At 29.2% G+C, this 18,330-nt stretch overlaps 1 protein-coding gene across 3 annotated transcripts in view; it reads left to right on the top strand.

Moving 5' to 3' along the window:
• Nucleotides 1–18,330, top strand: part of LOC123265636 (serine/threonine-protein kinase NLK) — a 91,380-nt gene that overhangs the window by 44,170 nt on the left and 28,880 nt on the right. For all 3 annotated transcript variants that reach the window (XM_044729460.1, XM_044729459.1, XR_006509619.1), the window contains 2 exons: nt 13,744–13,873; nt 14,072–14,127. In XM_044729460.1, coding sequence (XP_044585395.1) covers nt 13,744–13,873; nt 14,072–14,127 — 186 coding nt within the window. The remainder of the gene's footprint in view (nt 1–13,743; nt 13,874–14,071; nt 14,128–18,330) is intronic.

Genomic DNA, 18,330 nt, shown 5'->3' with positions numbered 1-18,330 from the left:
ATGGATGTGAACAAAGTAAGATATTGGCTGGCTGGGAGAAAAAAAAGATGGAGAATACAAATGCTTGGTGAGGGTGGATGGGTGTGTAGTCGAACGAGGAAAAATAACGGAGGCCGACTTAGTACTACCACCAGGAGACAATAAAGATATAGACACGTGCCGCAAAGCAGATAGGCACGTAACTGCATTACGCTGCCAGTTTTCCCACTGGGCTTCGGATTTGCGTTTACGTCACCACCCAATGCTCCGGTTACAATTCTGAGACCAAGACTTGGACTATTGTCTATAATACACCATTACCATCACCATCATAAAGAGTAAGAGTAAGAGTATTTGTAGTTACTTGCAAGTACATTACTAATATGTAATATGTAACGGCAATATGTCAACGTGACACATTCGACAATTGCTGCTGAACTACTTCATGAAATTCTCTTTGTTTGTTCTTTCTCGGTGCTATCTTGTATTGTATCAATATCTATATCTCTATCTGTATAAACATTTGTTTTAAAATCAATGTCGCAATCTGTCTTTGTATGTTTATATTGAGTACTATTATATACCGATATGCTTGTGGACTATATCCACTTTGCAATACTCGGATTAGTCACTAAGTGATTTAAGTTTAATGTATAAAACGTCCAAAAATTAACAGAATTGCGGTCGACGTTGAAAACTAAGGAATGTTGAGACTTAAGGAATTTGCAAACTCTGGAATTTTGTCTTGGACAGAGAAGCAGGGAAATTGTCAACATACTTGGTCGTTTTGGATTATAGCAAGTATTTCCACGAAGTGGATTAGCAAGTATTTGAAAGACATCTAGCTGAAATTGATTAGGTCTTTTAATGTTTGGAAGTTCGTGTTTATACGATAAATTTCGTTGTAAACGAAATAAAGATTAGTGTTATCTAATCAGAGAAGTAAAAAAGCATTATTCGGTAACACTGATATGGAAAGGTAAATTTTATAATATGAGCACATAGTAATAGTGAAAATATTTTCTAACTTCAGAACTTTTATAAAATTAAAAGAAATGATACATTTAAAAGTTTGGAAAATCCAAAAGTGCACGCCTCATAACGCTCATTCATTTTTTAAGAAAAAATAAATTGTGTAACTGATAAAAAAAAAGAAAATTATAATTAAGTAATTTCTTACAGAGTATTTTTTTTTTTTTTTAAATATCAGTGCCCTTTTTTCTTGTTATATGCGCACGCAGTCTAAAAAAATCTAGCTTTATCAAGTAGCGCCATAGTTTTCACGTGACAAATAAGAAAAATTCGTTTGTCTTTGTACGGTTATATCGTAATAAATTTTAATAAAAATTCAATTTAAAAAAAAAAATACGTAAACTAGGCTACTGATATGAAATACGGACCCAGTTCATCGCATTCGTAAACTAATAAAAAAGGTCCAGTCTTGAAATATCAATTTGTTCGGGAGTAATCATTGGTACATCCAAAATAAGGTGACATCCGGACGTCCACGTAAAATTTTTTTCAAAACGTTTTTTTTTTTCAAAATAGCTACATGAAATGATTTTATAAAGTAAAAGATGGTTTAATTTAAGTGTTTTCTCCGTGTCCATCTACTTATATTATTGTATAAGTGTAATATGGTTGTGATAGAGACATTTAAAGATCACAAAATTGCTTGACCTTGACGAGTCGAGTATAAAGCACAACCTCACGCGCTTCGCGCTATGAGGCGTGTAATAGTGAAAATTGCAACTTATTTCATGAGCTATAACATGCATTTTACGGAATTTTGATATAGTAAGTTATGCAGTAGTTATTTGAGGATAATGACAAAAATCACGCAGAAAAAAATTTTGTTAAGATAACCTGAGATATGTTGTGATAAAAATGAATTTGTTAACATAGCGGTGACAAATTATATGTTAAAATAACAAAATTTAGGTTATAACAAGTTATTGATATGTTATAACAACAAAACAGTTTTTTTACACGGAAAAAACAAGATGACACTGGATATCATCTCAGATTATACTGAGTAAAAAAAAATTTCAGATAGCTAGTATAATCCAGATTACAATGAGTACAATCCAGATATCACGCAGTATAATCTGGATTTTTTTTAACTACTATCTGAAATTTTTTTTTATTTATCACAGATATCACTGACTATAATCTGGTATGATATCCAGTATCATCTTGTTCTTTCCGTGTACCATAGCAAAATCTTTAAGTTGATTCGAAAAAATACTTTAGTTGGTATAAAAAATTTTTTTTGTTGAAACAAAATTATTCTATTAAAATAACAAAGAGAATTTGTTGGAGTAACAAAGACAATTTGTTGAATTAATAAAAAGAATTTGTAATAATAACAATGAATTGTTGGAATAACAAATAAATTTGTTATAACAATAAATTTTATAAGAATATATTCTTACATGTATTAATACATAATTTAAAAATATGCTATAATCAGCTATAGCTGATTTGGAAAATATTTTAGCAATAAATTAGTTTTGTTATTGCAACAAAATGATTTCGTTAGGGCAACAAATTGATTTTGTGATTTAACAGATTGGTTCGTTAGTATAGCTTGAAACATTTTGTTAATGCAACTAATGGATTTGTTGCTATAACTACAGTTTATTGTTACTAAAACATATCTAATTAATAATTGATCTAACTCATTATTTTTTAGAAGCTAATTTTTTTAACGCTTTGATGTAGCAATAGTCTAATTATAAATTATTTGAATGATCCAGAACAAAATATTATACCTCTATTAGATCTTAAATTGTTTTTTCAAGTAATAATAAATTTTGAACTAATTTTTTTTTTCGTACAAATGGAAGATTTTTTAAAATAGAGAGACAATTTGCTAATTAGGACGTTGATATTTTTCAGTTATCCCGTCTTTTGTTATTTCAACAAAATTGTTTTTATACGTGATGATTATTTTTTATATCTTTTCTGATTTTTGAAGCTATAGAAAGAAAAAAACAGAAAAAATGACTGAAAAAGAAAGTATAATGAAATAGATTGAAGTTGATTACATAAACTTCAAAATTCAATTACCAGAATTTAATTATCAATTAAGGTTTTGAAGTTATTTAAGAAAATCTCGTAAAATTTTCATTAAAATGAAAAAATTGTTCAAATATCCACAACTTTGGATCTAATGGATCGATTTGGTCCATTTTTAAACCAAGCCTAGATTTTCGTTCATAAATGTATTGAGTTTCATCAAGATCCGTCAAGAATTGCGGGCATAATCATGCTAACGAAGCGGGTTCCATCATACATACATAAGCTTTTTAACTGCTGATATTTTTGGATACAACTCAACGAAATGAAAAATATAGCAAAATTTGATGTAAATTCCAACATTACCTCTGCACAGGCTTTCTAAAGAAATCTACCTGAAAACCGTTGTCCACTGAATATATTTTTCAGTATGCAAAGGATTGAATTCTTAGAACAGCTGGTTACTGAATTATTAGTTTATTTGTCAACTAATTACCGGTGGTCTATCGAAAAAAGTAAACTAGAAACAAAGCAATCTAGCAGAGAGACGAAGAAGGAGACTAGTATAGTATCGATCCATATCCCATGGCTTGGGGATAGTGTATATACTATACAGCCGATATAGACCCAGAGGTTGGCCAGCTCCCCTTCTCATTTCTCTCTCCTCGTCACGCGCCCTTTCCTTTCCACCGGCACCGTGACACGAGGACGAGGGTGATACGCAACCCGGCATAATCGCGGCGTAACGGGAACGTTACCAATTGCAAATGGTCAGTACACTCACACACTGCACAATATACGAGCATACAATGCTTAATGTCCGTGTGGCCCTTTGATACCCTTGGAATTGTCACTTCAATTGCTTGATCTAATGAAAATTTTAAGAACTTCTTTTCCGTGTTGAATTTTGCATTTGTGATTGGCTTGCACCTGTTGCAGTCCGGATCTTAATTATTGATGCATTCCTTTGTTCTTATTTGTTCAAAGTCAAACTTTAGGACATCTTTAGGACGGAGGTACAAATTTATTCTTATTGTTTAGTACTCTATCGATTGCTGGCACGAGAAGCAGCGACTTTGCGTGCTGATGCGATCGTTAAAACATGGAAAATTTAGTGGCGGGGATGCCGCCCAAAATTTACTTCGACACTAATCCAGATACTGTCTGGGGATTTGGGTTTCATTTTCAGAAGATTATTATGGATTCTCTTCTTTAAGTAAAGAAAAGTATGATAACTTTCCTAAAAAAGATGATGCGTTTTTTAAAAAGAAGAAATTACGAATTGTTTGTGAAGAATTATGGAAGAAAGAAAGAAATTTGAATGCCAATTAGAGTAATTTTGATCATATCTTTGGAAAATAAGAAAATGTGTTGAACAATTTGATACTTTGAATTTGAACTAGACTTTTAGTAAAACTATTGCTTGCAAGTGAAGTTTACTTCAAAGTAAACAAACTTCAGACTGGTGTCAGTTTTGTTTCGAAATTGGAACTAAACATGTTAGAAGCGTTGTAAAGAAAGTGAGCCTAACATTGGTGGAAGCTAAGCTTGAAACTAGCGTCAATTTCAGAACTATTTTCTAACTGCAGTTGGAAACAAACGGAAATCGAAGTGAAATTAAACTTTAGCGCGATTTGAAGAACTTTGAGGGTTTCAATTGAGTAGTTACAGAAAGGAATCATGTTATACTTGAGAAAATTAGGAATTCTGAGATTTTTGTGATGATCAATGGAATTTTTGATTAAAATTGTTGTTGACTTCATTTAATTGATTGAAAAGGAACTTTTTAAGCGGATATCTTAGTTAATATCAGAACTATTGAAAAATGCAAGGAGAGCTTTTTTGTAGCTCTTTTATTTATTTATTTGCCTTTATTTTAATCCAACAGCCCAAAGAGCGAATAACAGGGTTTCACCACAAAAAGATTGTTATAATCTCTTAGTAACTTCCATATTTGTCGATATATTTAAAAAATAAGTGTCGACTTTAAAAAGTTGTGATAAAATTTGAAGTTTTGAAAAGTGTGTTTTGCATTTCGACAGCAAATATTGAAAATAACAAAAATGCAGAGAAAGCTTTTTTGTAGCTCTTAAAATTTTCGTCAAGAAAGATTTTTTTAATCTATTCATATCTTGCATACTTTTCGATATAAGGTAAAAGCCCCAATATATGATCATGTACCAGTATATGATCATATATTGGGGCTTTTACCTTATTTCAGAAATAAGTGTCGACTAAAAAGTTTGAATAGAATTAGAAGTTTTGAAAACTATGTTTTGCACTTCGACAGCAGATATTTAAGTAAATATCAAAAATAACGAAAAATGCAAAAAGAGCTTTTTTGTAGCTTTTGAAATTTTCTAGAAAAATGATTCCTTTTAATCTCTCCATATCTTGCATATTTTTCGATATACTTAAAAAATAAGTGTCGATTTTAGAAAGTTGTGATAGAATTTAAAGTTTTGAAAAGCGTGTTTTGCACTTTGACAACAGATATCTAAGTAAATTACAATATTAATTATAATAGATTGCGAAATAATGTCTGTAGAATTGCTACTATTACTGTTATATTTTTACTTCTGTTATATTACTTAACCTTGTTTATATTACTCTAATTATAATTATAATTATCATTATTATTCTTATAATTATTACTTTTCAATAGAATCAAGAATTATGTATATTATTTTAATAACTATTATAAAATACTGTAATTGTTGATATATGCACTGAAAAAAAAAAAAATTAACTTGAATCAAGAGAAAAATTCTTGAATCAAGTAAAATTTCCGTAAATCACAAATTTTTCTACTCAAATTAAGAATATCAAGCTCTTCAAAATTATATTCTTGATTCAAGAACATTTTTTTTCTGTGTGGTCACAGGGAACAAAAGTTCCATGATCAATTTAAATAAATAAATAAAATAAATAAATATCAAAAATTGCAAAAAGAACTTTTTCGTAGATCTTGAAATTCTCTACAAGAACACAAATTTTTCTGTATCTTAAATACTTTTCAAGATTAATTTCCAAATTAAGGCATCTGATCAAGAATCAAAAATAATTCAGCCGTCTTTAATATGAATGTCTTTTAATTAAACAATTTGGGTCATGAAAATGACTTTTTTCTATAATTTGACACTTTTTATTAGTATAAACTTAAAAAACAATTAAAATATAGAAGTATTTGAATGAATATCATCTCATGTCAGTATTGTCAGAAATTAATCAGAGTTAATAATTGAACGCAGCAAATTGATTTAATTATTTTAAATGACATTAAATGTTGGCACGAGTATAATATACGAAAGGAGCAGACCAGCAAGATATAGAGAGAAAGAGAGAAAGACTGCGAGCGTGTATTAAATAAAGAGGCTGCAAGCGATTAATCAGATGATTGACGCCAATAAATAAATGAGATTTTCATCGCCGACGGTGGCTCGTTACATCCATGTACCAGCGATTCTTGATCCTTGATCCGGCATCTAACATTTTAAAATGTATTCTGTTAGTTTTAATGAACCTGAGGTTTATTTTAATTACAAGCCTTTGTGGTATTTTATACATTAATACCTTTGGTGGGAGTCTTAATATAAAGAGGCTATGCTGGTTAGATTAAACATTGCATTAGCTCCCTCGAGTGCACGCACTTGCGAATGCACTTCAAGGGCAACCCACGGTAACGACCTGTTGCGTGTGATTTTTATGTCCAGCGGGGGTGCCACCACTCATCTCTTGTCCTCGGTTTTTATTTTTTCACCTCTGGAATTCGCCAATTCCTCATCCCGCGATACATTCCGCAAATACTGCGATTGAAATAAAACCATTCGTCACTTTTCGGATACAAATACATACTAAAATCAATATTTTCGCACTCTCTGTTTTATTTACCGTTAATTCCGGACTAATTTATTCACCAAACGGGTTTTATTTTAAATGCTAAAGATCTAGGGCAATCGAATTTACAAATTTTAATCCGCGGACAAAGACACCTACAAATTTTATTTTTCAACACTGATAGAAGGATTTATTAACTATTAATAATTTAGTTTATTTGAAGACAATTATTTACTTTATTTAATTTTAATAAATATTTATTTGGAAGGAAAGTACATTTATTAGTAGTTAATAAGTATTTATTAATAGTTAACAAATATTTATTAACAGTTAATAAATATTTTGTTGAGTGAATTTGTTTCGCTTGCAATGTCATATAATATGAAGATTGCTTATAAACAAAAATCATCTTTATAAATTATTTTCATTAATTATATTACATTATAATAACGTTTATTGTAAAATACCAAATCCTATCACAGCTCATAATTATCTTTTATATTTTTAAATGTTAAAAACGTTAATTTATTTAGTGAATTTAATTATTATCACGTATTCCAGCTAGAGTTATAAAAAGTGTCAAAAGAAAATTGCTATTTTTGCTTTTTATTTTAAATAAATATTCATTAACCATTAATAAATATTTATCAACAGTTTATAAATTGTACTTAATAAATTACTTATTAACTGTTAATAAATATTTGGTAACTGTTAACAAATATTTATTAATGTTCAATAAATCTTGTTTAATAAATAATTTATTAAATGTTAATAAAGATTTATTGAATCTTATGATGTTAAAAAATCATTTATTAACAGTTAATAAAGCTTATTAAATATAAACAAATCCTTCTATCAGTGAACGTTTTTTTAAAGATTGTGAGTTAAGTATTTGAAATCAAAAAAATGTATAAAATTCCTTATTAATTTTTTGTATCACTTAAATTTCTAAATTTCAGCTCAAATTCAAATTAAAAATCAAAAAGTGTAATTTTTAGATTAATAAAAACGAGTTCATTAAAGTTGTAATTGAAATTATGGGTTAAAAATTAAGAATACGGAAAAAAATAATTTTTGTAAAAAATTTTACTCTCTACAAAAAAGGTTCTTATCAATTTTTCCATATTTCCTAGAAGGTAAAAATCCTAATTATTGGCACTATAAGAGACAAAGTTATGATTTCATATTTTTTAAGCAATCAAATATCAATATCATTGAATTTTGTTTGTGGTAATGTCTCAAGTAATGTTTTTTACTAATCAATTTCTTTTTTAACTTCCCGCTAAGAAAATTGAAAATTTTCAAAAATCGGGAAGTTATTGTTTTCACCCCGTTTTTCAAAAATCGAGTTTTCATCAAATCTCGACGTTTTGAGGTCCTAAGAAGCTTTCCTGACTATTTCCGCGGTGATGTCACCGTGTCTGTATGTATGTGTGTGTGTGTGTGTGTGTGTGTGTGTGTATGTGTATGTATGTAAATCTCTCATAATTTTTGAACGGATCATCCGATTCGATCGAAATAAGCGGCGTTCTGAAGAGTTCCTTTGCCCCTATAATTCTGATACTAATTTACAAAATTTAAGTCGATCAATTTTGAGAAATCTCAAAAATAAAATTTCCAAAAATTAGTTTTTTTGAATTATCTTTTAAACGGCTGAACCGATCAATTTTAAAAACTAATCAGCTCTTAACCTCAAAAAACCACGTCGATTGCCACCAGCCCGGTCAAAATCGGTTGATTTTTTCGTGAGATATCGTTGTCGAAAAAAATTGAAAAAAATGTTTTTTTCAGAATTTCTATGAAATTTTTAGTCTGACCAGTTTACGCTTAAAAATTTTTCAAAGAACTCAAAAAACTGCGTTGAATGCCGTAAACCGCAAGAAAATCGATTAATTCATTCAAAAGTTATTGCGGTTTGAAAATTCAAAAAATAGTGTTTTATAAAACTTCCATTAGCCTTTTGAGCTCGAAGAGCTTAAAAAATAAGTGAATTGTTGAGCACTTAGGTATGGAGGTAGCGGGAAGTTGCAGGGATGACCTTTAGGGTTAACCGTTTTCCTAATTTTTTTAAATGATAATCACGGATATTTACTAATTAATTTTAAATAATTAAATAGATTATCCGGATACACCAATTATTGACAGGTTAAAAAACTGATTGATCTAATTATTGACATACCTTAGCCCCAATTATTGACACCTATACTGCGCATGCCTCGAGTCATCTGCTTATTCTTATTTATCGAAACTTATTATTAAGTAATCAATATTGCACGCCTCATAGCGCGAAGCGCGTAAGGTTGTGCTTTATACTCGACTCGTCAAGGTCAAGCAATTTTGTGATCTTTAAATGTCTCTATCACAACCATATTACACTTATACAATAATATAAGTAGGTGTACACGGAGAAAACACTTAAATTAAACCATCTTTTACTTTATAAAATCATTTCATGTAGCTACTTTGAAAAAAAAAAACGTTTTGAAAAAAATTTTACGTGGACGTCCGGATGTCACCCCATTTTGGATGTACCAATGATTACTCCCGAACAAATTGATATTTCAAGACCGGACCTTTTTTATTAGTTTACGAATGCTATGAACTGGGTCCGTATTTCATATCAGTAGCCTAGTTTACGTATTTTTTTTTTAAATTGAATTTTTATTAAAATTTAATACGATCTAACCGTACAAAGACAAACGAATTTTTCTTATTTGTCACGTGAAAACTATGGCGCCACTTGATAAAGCTAGATTTTTTTAGACTGCGTGCGCATATAACAAGAAAAAAAGGCGCTGATATTTAAAAAAAAAAATACTCTGTAAGAAATTACTTAATTATAATTTTCTTTTTTTTTATCAGTTACACAATTTATTTTTTCTTAAAAAATGAATGAGCGTTATGAGGCGTGCACTTTTGGATTTTCCAAACTTTTATTAAAGTATATTAATAATAATTTCCATAAATGATTAATTACTATTAAAAATATAAAAATTAATTTAAAAATAATTTATTGAATCAGAAGAGTTCAAGCTCTTACAGTAAGATTTGGAGGTTAAAGTAAAAAAAAAGGCGTGATAGCGCTGTCGAATGGCTGTCAATATGAGATTCAACTTAAAATTATCAACTAGTTATTGACACCTATTATTTGAATATTATAAAGCATACAATTAATTTCGATTATTCAATTTTATAAATTTTTCATATATTGTTAATTAAAAAAAAAATAGACCATATAATTACATGAAAAAATTAATTCAAACTCGGCAGTTAAAAAAAATCCTTTTCTAACCAAAGTTGTTAAGAAAATAGACGCTCGTAAGCTGGTTTGATGAACTGGTGCTTTTATTTTTTTTTAATAATTAATATTTAATATTTTGAACTGAGTAATTTTTTTCAATTTTTTAATTAATTAGAATTTAATAAAAATTTATATGATAGTTATCTTATGACAGATAATTAAATATATTTAAAAATAATTTAGGGTATCATTATTATGACCCCGGTCAATAATTGGTACTTTTACCTTATATTAGCTCAAATTTTAATAAAAAATCAAGTTTTTTTCCGAAATGAAAAAAAAATGTTTATAGAAGTTTAAAATTGAAATCTTGAGTTAAATATTGAACAAAAATTTTCTATAAAAAATATCTCTTACATTTTTTTCAAAAATCATCTTTTTGAGGGTAAATAGTTTCTATTCCCTGTTGTCACAAGGAATACTGATAGAGCAATTATTTATAAATTTAGTTCTTTAAATAAAACGAAAACAGAAAATGCAAAAGTTGTAGAAAAGTAGAAAAGTCTAAGCATACACTCTTTTAGATATCTATCCTGTTCAACGAACCGGATGGCGGTCTGGTCCCAGGGCTCTACTGAGGAGGTTCTCCTGGACACTAAAGATCTCGAAGTAGAGGAGCAGAGTCTTGACGGTGTTCAGTGTAAAATGTATCTGGATGATTCACCAACACGGGTTAAGTTGGCTCTCACCGATACGAGAGAGGCACTTGCCAAACCGGATAGCGCAGCCCTGGGATCTGGATAACCGATCTCGCACGCCCCACTATCTTCTTTCTCTTTTATATTCTCTCTTTATCTTCCTCAGTACCATACGTGTGCTCTTTAAAACCAAATGCCGCATCCTTTGTGTCATCATGCTACGGCTTTTCATCTATACACACTCATGCGCACAACTTACTTAGATATTTGGACACACATATGGCCCTTTATTAGTCTTTCATGTCGTATAGTAATAATTTATAATATTTTTTAAAATACTTCTAATGTATCGGTTTGTACAAGTGTCGGATTAGTTTCATTTATTTATAAATATATTCTATTTAACCTAGTAAATTGATCTTGTTGGTTATTTTTTTTTTTTTTTTATTTTCAATCAAGTCTTTGTGTGGTTATAGCATTTGGAAAATTAACTTGATTCAAAAAAATAATCTTTTTTTAAAATTTTTCTAAACAATTTTCCTAGTAAATTTTCCACGAAAATTTCCTAGATTTTCCTAATGATTTCACTAGAAAATTTTCCTATTGATTATTCAAGTAGAATTTTCTGCTAAATTACTCTAATAATTTTCCTAGTAGATGTAACTAATGAATTTTCCTATTGTTTTTCCCACGAAATTTTCCAAGAAGATGTTATTGCTAAATGTTTCTAATTAATTTAACTAATGTGTTCCTAGTAGATTTTCCTATTTGATGTTGCTGATTAATTTTCTTAATGAATTTTCCTGAAGGTTTTAATTTACTATTTTCTTATCTATTATTCTCGTTAACTTTCCAAATAATTTTCTTATTACACATTAATAGTAAATTTCCCTATTTAATATTACCAATAAATTTTCCTAGTGAACTTCTTCTATTGATTTTCCAATTGAATTTTCCTAGTAGATGATACTACTAAATGTTTATAATTAATTTAATTAATGTGTTCCTAGTAGATTTTCCTGTTTAATGTTACTAATTTATTTTTCTAAAGAATTTTCCTCGTAGATGTTCGTAATAAATTTTCCTGAAATTTTTCATTTACTATGTTCCTACTTAGTATTCTTATTGACTCTCCTACTTAATTTTACTAACGATTTTCTTATTATATATTAATAGTGAATTTTCCTAGTAAATTTCCCTGTTTAATATTACTAATTTATTTTTTTTTTAATTTTTTCTAGAATTTTCCTCGTAGATGTTACTAATAAATTTTCCTGAAGTTTTCTATTTATTGTGTTCCTATTTCTTATTCTTATTAATTCTCCTACTTAATTTCCCTAATGATTTTCTTCTTACATATTAATAGTGAATTTTCCTAGTGAATTTCTTTTATTGATTTTCCAACTGAATTTTCCTAGTAGATGATATTGCTAAATGTTTCTAATTAATTAAACTAATATGTTCCTAGTAAATTTCCCTGTTCGATGTTACTAATTTATTTTTTTAATGAATTTTCTCTAGAATTTTCCTAATAGATGTCACTAATTAACGTTCCTAATTGATTTCACTGATCATTTTTCTATTAGATATTACTAGTAAATTTTCCTAATCAATTTTCCTATTAAGCTATTGAATAAAATTTATTAGTGAATTTTCCTATGAAATGTTCCTTATTAATCTCACTAATAATTTTTCTAGTAGTTCTTATAAAAATTCCCTAATAATCGTCACTAGTAAATTTTTCTGATAAACTTTCCCTATGATTTTTCTATTAAAGTTTCCTAGTAGATTTTCCTATTAGATATTACTAGTAAATTTTCCCTAGTAGATTTTTCTAAGAAGGGAAAATTTACTAGATAAAATTTAATAATTTCCCTAATTATTTTCCTAGTAGTTTTTCCTATAATATTTTCCTATTAATCGTTACTAATAAATTTTTCTGATAAATTTTCCTTAGGATTATTCTTCCTAAAGTTTCCTAGTAGATTTTCCGATTAGATATTACTAGTAAATTTTCCCTAGTAGCTTTTCTAAGAATGTAAAATTACTACATAAAGTTTGATGCTTTTTCAAATAAATTTACCTAATGATTTGTCCTAGTAGTTTTTCTTAATAATTTTCCTAGTAGTTTTGCCTAGATTATTTTATTATTAATCGTTACTTGTAAATTTTTCTTATAATTTATTTGCTAGTTTCCTAATGGATTTTCTTATTAGATATTACTAGTAAATTTTCCCTAGTAGATTTTTCTAAGAAGATAAAATTTAGTTGATAAAATTTAATAATTTTCCAAATAAAATTCCCTAATGATTTTTCCTAATAAATTTTTCTCTTAAATTTCCGTAATAAATGTTCAAAAAATTCTTCCCAAAAATTTAAAAAACGAAAAATAATTCTTTTAGTTTAATCATTAAAATAAACGTTATAAAACGTAACTAGACCAGTACTTGTACACCGAAATGTTAACGTTTCTTCGTTAGCGTTGATCACGCCGCGAAAAGGCTTACGACTTGGCACTCTCCGTTATATATGTCGGATTCAGTCGGCAGAATTACGAGGGGTTTGGGTTAAAAATAAAAAATAGTTTACCGAATAAAATAAGTCCCATTAGATTAGAGCGCTGATCCGCCAACATAATATAAAATACTAAATAGAAAATTTTATAATGATCTTAATAATAACCAAAACCTTTTTTTTAAAATTCAAGTATAACTAATACACTTATTAAAATAAGCAGGTGGTAAGTGTGCGTGCCAGGTGATGTGAGACTACAGATGCCTCAAGAAAATCACGAGTGACCCGCAGGATCGCGTGTTATTTCATCGCTCATTGTTTATAATCATACGGGTTTAAAATAATATTATCCGTCATCTATCTATCTAAAAAAATGATATTTTTTTTTGTAAGTTGTTAAAGTACCTGCAAAAGACTTTTATCTAATAATTTTTGTTATTTTTTATTTTTCAGGGCTGTGACTGATCCACGTGATGGAAGAAGAGTTGCTTTAAAAAAGTTACCAAATGTCTTTCAAAGTCTTGTGAGCAGCAAACGCGTGTTCCGGGAACTCAAGATGTTATGCTTCTTCGAACACGATAATGTAAGTACATATATTTGTTATATATGAGACATTATGTGCCACGAAGTGGAAGTTTAACAATTTTTAGCTTCGAATTACATTATTTTTTTTTCTTGCTTAAAAGTTGAGAAAAAAAAACAAAAATCAACATTAAAACTGAAAATATAAATAATTTTTTTTAAAAACTCGATTATTAATTATTTAAAAAATGGTAAACAGGTACTGTCAGCTCTGGATATCTTGCAGCCGCCGCACGTCGATTTCTTCCAAGAAATGTATCCTTTTTATTTATTTGTTTAATAAATTCCTCAGTCCGGAAACTAACGTTCTCTGAAAGTGATTAATAAGTAAAATAAGTGGTAAGAATAATTAATATTACTGCGATTTCTACAAAATTAATGACATGATCTTCAATATTTATTAACTTCCCGCTAAGAAAATCAAAGATTTTCAAAAATCGGGAAGTTATTGTTTTCACCCCGTTTTGCAAAAATTGAGTTTTCATCAGATCTCGACGTTTGAAGGTCACAGGAAGCTTCCCTGACTATCCCCGCGAGGTTGTCACTATGCGCGCGCGCGCGCGTGTGTGTGTGTGTGTGTGTGACTATGTGACTATGTGACTCACTTATAACTTTTGAACGACTGAACTGATCGGAACGTACCAAACGGTGTTCTAAAGAGTTTCCTCAAACTTAGATTTCCTGAGAATTTGAACCGATTTGGACCGATAGATTTTGAGAAATTTTGAAAAATCTCAAGAAAAAATAAGAAAAAAATCATTTTTAAAAGTGGTTTTTTTGGAATATCTTTTAAACGGCTCTATTGATCAACTTTAAAAACTCATCTGCCCTTAAGCTTGAAAAACTACACCGATCGTCGCTAATCCGGTCAAAATCGGTTGATTCGTTCGAGAGATATCGTGAACGAAAGAAAACCGAAAAAAGTGTTTTTTTGACATAACTTCGTTATTTCTTCTCGAATTGGTTTTGATGATATAGAATAATTTCAGAGCTTAAAAAACCGCGTCGATCGCCGCCAAAAACGTGGAAATCGGTTGATTGGTTCGAGAGATATCCTCGATAAAATATTTGGAAACAAGTGTTTTTTTAACATAACTCCGACATTTTTTGGAATAACTTTTAAACGGCTCCACTGATCGATTTCAAAAACTAATCAGCTATTAGCATGAAAAAATTACATCTATCGCCGTCAAGCCGGTCAAAATTGGTCAATTCGTTCAAGAAATATCATGAACGAAAAAAAAAACAAAAACAGTGTTTTTTTGGAATTACTCCAAATTTCCTAGTTTTATCAATTCAAACTTGAAGATTCTTCATGAAACTGAAAAAATTACGTCAAATACTGCCAACCGCGTGAAAATCGGTTGATTCATTTAAAAGTTAGTGCGGTTTGAAAATTTTAAAAATATTGTTCTATGATACTTCTATCAAACTTTTGAGCTCGAAGAGCTCAAAAACGTCATTAGTGCAGTTTTATGCATCTAGGTATGGAATTAACGGGAAGTTGCACGGATGGCCTTCAGGGTCTACCGTTTTTCTAATTTTTTTGTTAATTTAGTTTGAAGAATAATTTCAAACTATACTTCATTTCTCTTCCCTACTTCTCAAAATTCTAACTTTATATGTTTAATTTCCAACAACAAAATATTCCCAATTCAATTGATTTCACTGATGATTTTTTATTAGATATTACTAGTAAATTTTCTTAATTAATTTTCCTAGTAGATTTTCTTATTAGAGTAAAATTTATTAGTGAATTTTTCTAACAAATGTTCCTGATTAATTTCACTAATAATTTTTCTAGTAGTTCTTCATATAATAATTCCTTATTAATCGTGACTAGTAAATTTTTTTGATAAATTTTTCTTATGATTTTTCTACTAAAGTTTCCTAGTAGATTTTCCTATTAGATATAACTAGTAAATTTTCCCTAGTATATTTTTCTAAGATAAAATCTTCTAAATAAAATTTAATAATTTTTCAAATAAATTTCCCTAATGATTCTCTTAGTAGTTCCTTCTATAATATCTTCCTATTATTCATTGCTAGTAAATTTTTCTGATAAATTTTTCTTATGATTTTTCTACTAAAGTTTCTTAGTAGATTTTTGTAGTAGATATCACTAGTAAATTTTTCCTAGTAGATTTTTCAAAGAAAGTAAAATCTAATAGATAAAATTTAATAATGTTCCAAATAAATTTCCTTAATAATTTTCCTAGTAGATTTTTCTAAGAAGATAAAATCTACCAGATAAAATTCAACAATTTTCAAAATAAATTTCCTTAATAATTTTCCTAATGATTCTTCCTATAACAATTCTCTATTAATCGTTACTAGAAAATTTTTCAAATAAATTTCCCTAATGAGTTTTCTGCTAAAGTTTCCTAGTAGATATCACTAGTAAATTTTTCCTAGTAGATATTTCTAAGAATGTAAAATCTACTAGATCAAATTTAATAACTTTTCAAATAAATTTCCTTAATAATTTTCCCTAGTAGTTCTTCTGATAATGATTTCCTATTAATCGTTTGAGATGGTAAAATCTACTAGATAAAATTTAACAATTTTCTAAATAAATTTTTTTCTTAAATTTCCGTAATAAATATTCAAAATTTCCATTTTTCTTCACAAAAATTCTTTCTTCAATGATTTCCCAAGGATTTTCATCAAACTTGTCAATAACTTCCCAAGCGATAATTTTCTTCTGACAGAAAAAGTGGAAGCAATTACAATTACCAATAAAATATCAACACCCCAAACTTAATTCGCAAAATATCAATTCAGCTTGCACGAAAAAAGCCTCACTGAAAGCTCAACTCTAAAAATTGCATCCAACATCCAACACTTCTATTCCAGAAATCAAATAACGAAATGATCCTCTTGTAAAAAATTTAAATCATGAGCCATCGACCAAGCTTGGTCAGAATACCCGGAAACGAGTGACATCCTCGGAGTTTTGGAGTAGTCCAGGGTCTGGAGTTAGGAGTTTTGTCGGAACCACATCCACCGCGGTATCGATCCATCCTGTAGCCTCTCGTGGGAAAGCTCGAGATTCTCACGTACACGCGTGGTGCTCCTTTCTCGACCGCGGTTTTCTAAACTTCAGCAAAACTATCTTCAGTGAAGATGATACGAAGACTTGATCATTCCAGGCGAGAATTCTGGAGGAGCTTGAATAAAAGTTAGAAGTTAACGATAAGGAGAGGTATAATGTGGATAAATAAAAGAAGAAAGAAGAAAGAGCTGTAAGTAAAAGGGAGAAACAGAAGTAGTTGACCGGTCGGACGAGCCTGTACTGGCCTTGCGGATTCTCGACCTTCTTCTCTTTCTTCTTCATTTTATACTTATACTTGTAGTACTTAAACCTGTACCAGATCTCTTTTTGTCTTCCTTTCTTCCATTGCTTCTAGCTCGGTCATGCTCTTCCTAGCTCGTTACCTTTGCCTCTGACTTTGCATCGGGTACGTTCGTTCGTGCGCAGAAAACACACTCGCAAGAGTCAAACCTAAGAAGTAGCGAGGAGCAATGAAGCTCAAAGATTAGCATTATGGATCCTTAAAAGTCCAGTTAGAGATTGAGATTATGATTTACGGTTTTGGTGCCCGAAAAATGATATCAGCTCAAGTATTCTATAGCTCGATGATTGTCGGACACACTTTCTTCAGTGCTTCTGCTCTTGCTTTTACTGTATAGATTGCTGGTAAGCTATTCAACGTGGTACCTTTACTTCTTTCAGGCTACCCGCATTCCTAACTACCACGACCTCATTCCGCCATTCTGTAGACACGTTTTATGTTTCGTAGGCCGCTCTTCACATCAGCTTTGATTCACTCCTAATTTATTTACTTGTTCGCTTATATGGATCATTTTGAATAAAATTCTATTAGTTTTAATGAAGTTCACCGTTTTTGTCACAAGAAAATCAAAGCTTTGGAGGTTATTGACAAGTTTGATGAAGATCTTTGGAAAATAATTGATTAAGAAAGAATTTTTGTGAAGAAAAATCGGGAATTTTAAACATTTGTTACAGAAATTGAAGAAAAAAAATTTATTAGGTAAATTTATTTGAAAAATTATTAAATTTTATCTAGTAGATTTTATCTTCTTAGAAAAATCTACTAGGGAAAATTTACTAGTAATATCTAATAGAAAAATCTACTAGGAAACTTTAGTAGAAAATTTATCAGAAATATTTACTAGTAACGATTAATAGAGAATTATTATAGGAAGAACTACTAGGAAAATCATTAGGGATATTTATTTGGAAAATTATTAAATTTTATCTAGTATATTTTACCTTAGAAAAATTTACTAGTAATGATTAATAGGAAAATATAGGAAGAACTACTAGGAAAATCATTAGGGAAATTTATTTGGAAAATTATTAAATTTTATCTGGTAGATTTTACCTTATTAAAAAAAATCTACTAGGGAAAATTAACTAGTAATATCTAATAG

Source organism: Cotesia glomerata, linkage group LG5 (assembly GCF_020080835.1).
Source record: "Cotesia glomerata isolate CgM1 linkage group LG5, MPM_Cglom_v2.3, whole genome shotgun sequence".
Classification (NCBI taxonomy): domain Eukaryota; kingdom Metazoa; phylum Arthropoda; class Insecta; order Hymenoptera; family Braconidae; genus Cotesia; species Cotesia glomerata.
This window is presented reverse-complemented; position numbering and strand designations above follow the sequence as displayed.